This window comes from Sprattus sprattus (genome assembly GCF_963457725.1).
Source record: "Sprattus sprattus genome assembly, chromosome: 13".
NCBI classification, from domain to species: Eukaryota; Metazoa; Chordata; class Actinopteri; order Clupeiformes; family Clupeidae; genus Sprattus; species Sprattus sprattus.
The window spans coordinates 29728631-29731130 of NC_137911.1; the positions used below are offsets into that span (position 1 = coordinate 29728631).

Sequence of the window (2500 nt, forward strand, 5' to 3'; positions counted from 1 at the left end):
GTGTGTGTGTGTGTGTGTGTGTGTGTGTGTGTGTGTGTGTGTGTGTGTGTGTGTGTGTGTGTGTGTGTGTGTGTGTGTGTGTGTGTGTGTGTGTGTGCCTGTGGTATTCGCTCATCTAACGGGTCTGAACGTGCGCCTTTGTCCAGCTGCAACCATGACGACCCTACAGAGCAGCGTAACAGAGAAAGACCTCGCCTGTCGAAAGCTGAAAGACCAACTGGATGCCCTGGAGAAAGAGACCGCTGCCAGGCTAGCAGACATGGAACAATATAAGACAGACATCATGGTAAGCAGGCTCACACACACACACACACACACACACACACACACACACACACACCATGGTAAGCAGGGTCCCACACACGCGCACACACACAGACACACACACACACACACACACACACACACATCATGGTAAGCAGGGTCACACACACACACACACACACACACACACACACACACACACACACACACACACACATCATGGTAAGCAGGGTCCCACACACACACACACACACACACACACACACACACATCATGGTAAGCAGGGTCCCACACACACACACACACACACACACACACACACACACACACCATGGTAAGCAGGGTCACACCACAGTCGGGGACAAACAAAGGAGAGAACCCTTCACCTTTGACCCCTGACCCCTCACCCCTCCCATGGCCTCTGTATGTCTAGCTCCATGTCCTGCAGTAGCTCTATGTCCTCTTGTGTCCTCTTGTGTCCTCTTGTGTCCTCTTGTGTCCTCTTGTGTCTTGTCCGTCTCTTCCTGGCAACCTGCTGTAGCTCTTGTGTCCTATTGTGTCTTTTCTGTCTCTCCTTGTGTCTTTTCTGTCTCTCCTTGTGTGTTGTCTGTCTCTCCTTGTGTGTTGTCTGTCTCTCCTTGTGTGTTGTCTGTCTCTCCTTGTGTGTTGTCTGTCTCTCCTTGGCGTTGGGAGCAGTGTGGGGACACGCAGGACGGCTCGCTGCTCCAGGGGCTGCTGGCTCTGCTCCGCTGCCTTGGCAAACTCTTCTACCTCCTCAAGGTGGTCGCCCCTGACCTTTCACCCCTGACCTTTCACCCCTTACCCTTCACCCCTGACCCTTCACCTCTGACCCTGATCCTTCACATTACCTCTGTCTGTCTGTCTGTCTGTCTGTCTGTCTGTCTGTCTGTCTGTCTGTCTGTCTGTCTGTCTGTCTGTCTGTCTGTCTGTCTGTCTGTCTGTCTGTCTGTCTGTCTGTCTGTCTTTTGTCTTTTTCTTTCAAATGCTTTGCTTGCATCCCTCTCCCCATATCTTACTGTACATATCATCTGTTGTGAGATAGATGGCTATATCATCTGTTGTGAGATAGATGGCTATATCATCTGTTGTGAGATAGATGGCTATATCATCTGTTGTGAGATAGATGGCTATATCATCTGTTGTGAGATAGATGGCTATATCATCTGTTGTGAGATAGATGGCTATATCATCTGTTGTGAGATAGATGGCTATATCATCTGTTGTGAGATAGATGGCTATATCATCTGTTGTGAGATAGATGGCTATATCATCTGTTGTGAGATAGATGGCTATATCATCTGTTGTGAGATAGATGGCTATATCATCTGTTGTGAGATAGATGGCTATATCATCTGTTGTGAGATAGATGGCTATATCATCTGTTGTGAGATAGATGGCTATATCATCTGTTGTGAGATAGATGGCTATATCATCTGTTGTGAGATAGATGGCTATATCATCTGTTGTGAGATAGATGGCTATATCATCTGTTGTGAGATAGATGGCTATTTGGACGTTTTTTTCCCCTTTCCCTTCCTGATCAAACTCATCCTAAAATCATTTGTGCTGGCTTCAGATCAGCCTTCATCAATGACAGTGTATTTGTATATAACACATGACAAAAGATAAGTTTAAGTCTAAGTATAAAAACGAAAAGATTCTAACATGCCATACTGTTGCCTGGTGAAGAACTCACAGGCCACACAGGATAGTGGTTCAGGGGGTAGAAGATTTGTTTAGCAATCGGAAGGTTGGTAGTTCGATCTCGACTCCTCCTGACCAAGTGTCGAAGCGTCCTTGAGCAAGACACTGAACCCCAACCACTCCCGATGCACAGGTTGGCACCTTAGATAGTAGCCTCTGCCATCGGTGTGTGAATGGGTAGATGTCTGTGTGTGTGTGTGGTGTGTGGTGTGTGGTGTGTGTGTGTGTGTGAGAATGGGTAGATGTCTCAGGCAAAAGTAAAGCGCTTTGAGTGCTCCATGAGTATAAATGCAGTCTGTTTACAATTTTTGGTTGCGTAGTGGTTACCTAGCAGCTGTGTACTAGTTGTGTAGACGCAGGAGGACTGAGTGTGTGTATGTGTGTGTGTGTGGCGTTCTGCAGGAACTAAGGGACAGTCAGAGGAAACAGCAAGCCACGCTGGACAAACTGCGCGGCACCAAAGAGGACAAACTCCGCGAGCTGAAGAAGCACAAGGCTGAGAAGCTGGAGA

The 2500-nt window shown here is 47.7% G+C and overlaps 1 protein-coding gene across 1 annotated transcript in view; it reads left to right on the plus strand.

Annotated features, from left to right (window-relative positions):
* The window catches only part of itsn2b (intersectin 2b), a 52542-nt gene that overhangs the window by 25126 nt on the left and 24916 nt on the right, over positions 1 to 2500 (plus strand). Inside the window, exons 16-17 of the mRNA XM_080850285.1 lie at positions 147 to 286; positions 2392 to 2500. The exon at positions 2392 to 2500 is cut by the window's right edge and continues 31 nt beyond it. Of these exons, the coding sequence (XP_080706411.1) occupies positions 147 to 286; positions 2392 to 2500 (249 nt within the window). The remainder of the gene's footprint in view (positions 1 to 146; positions 287 to 2391) is intronic.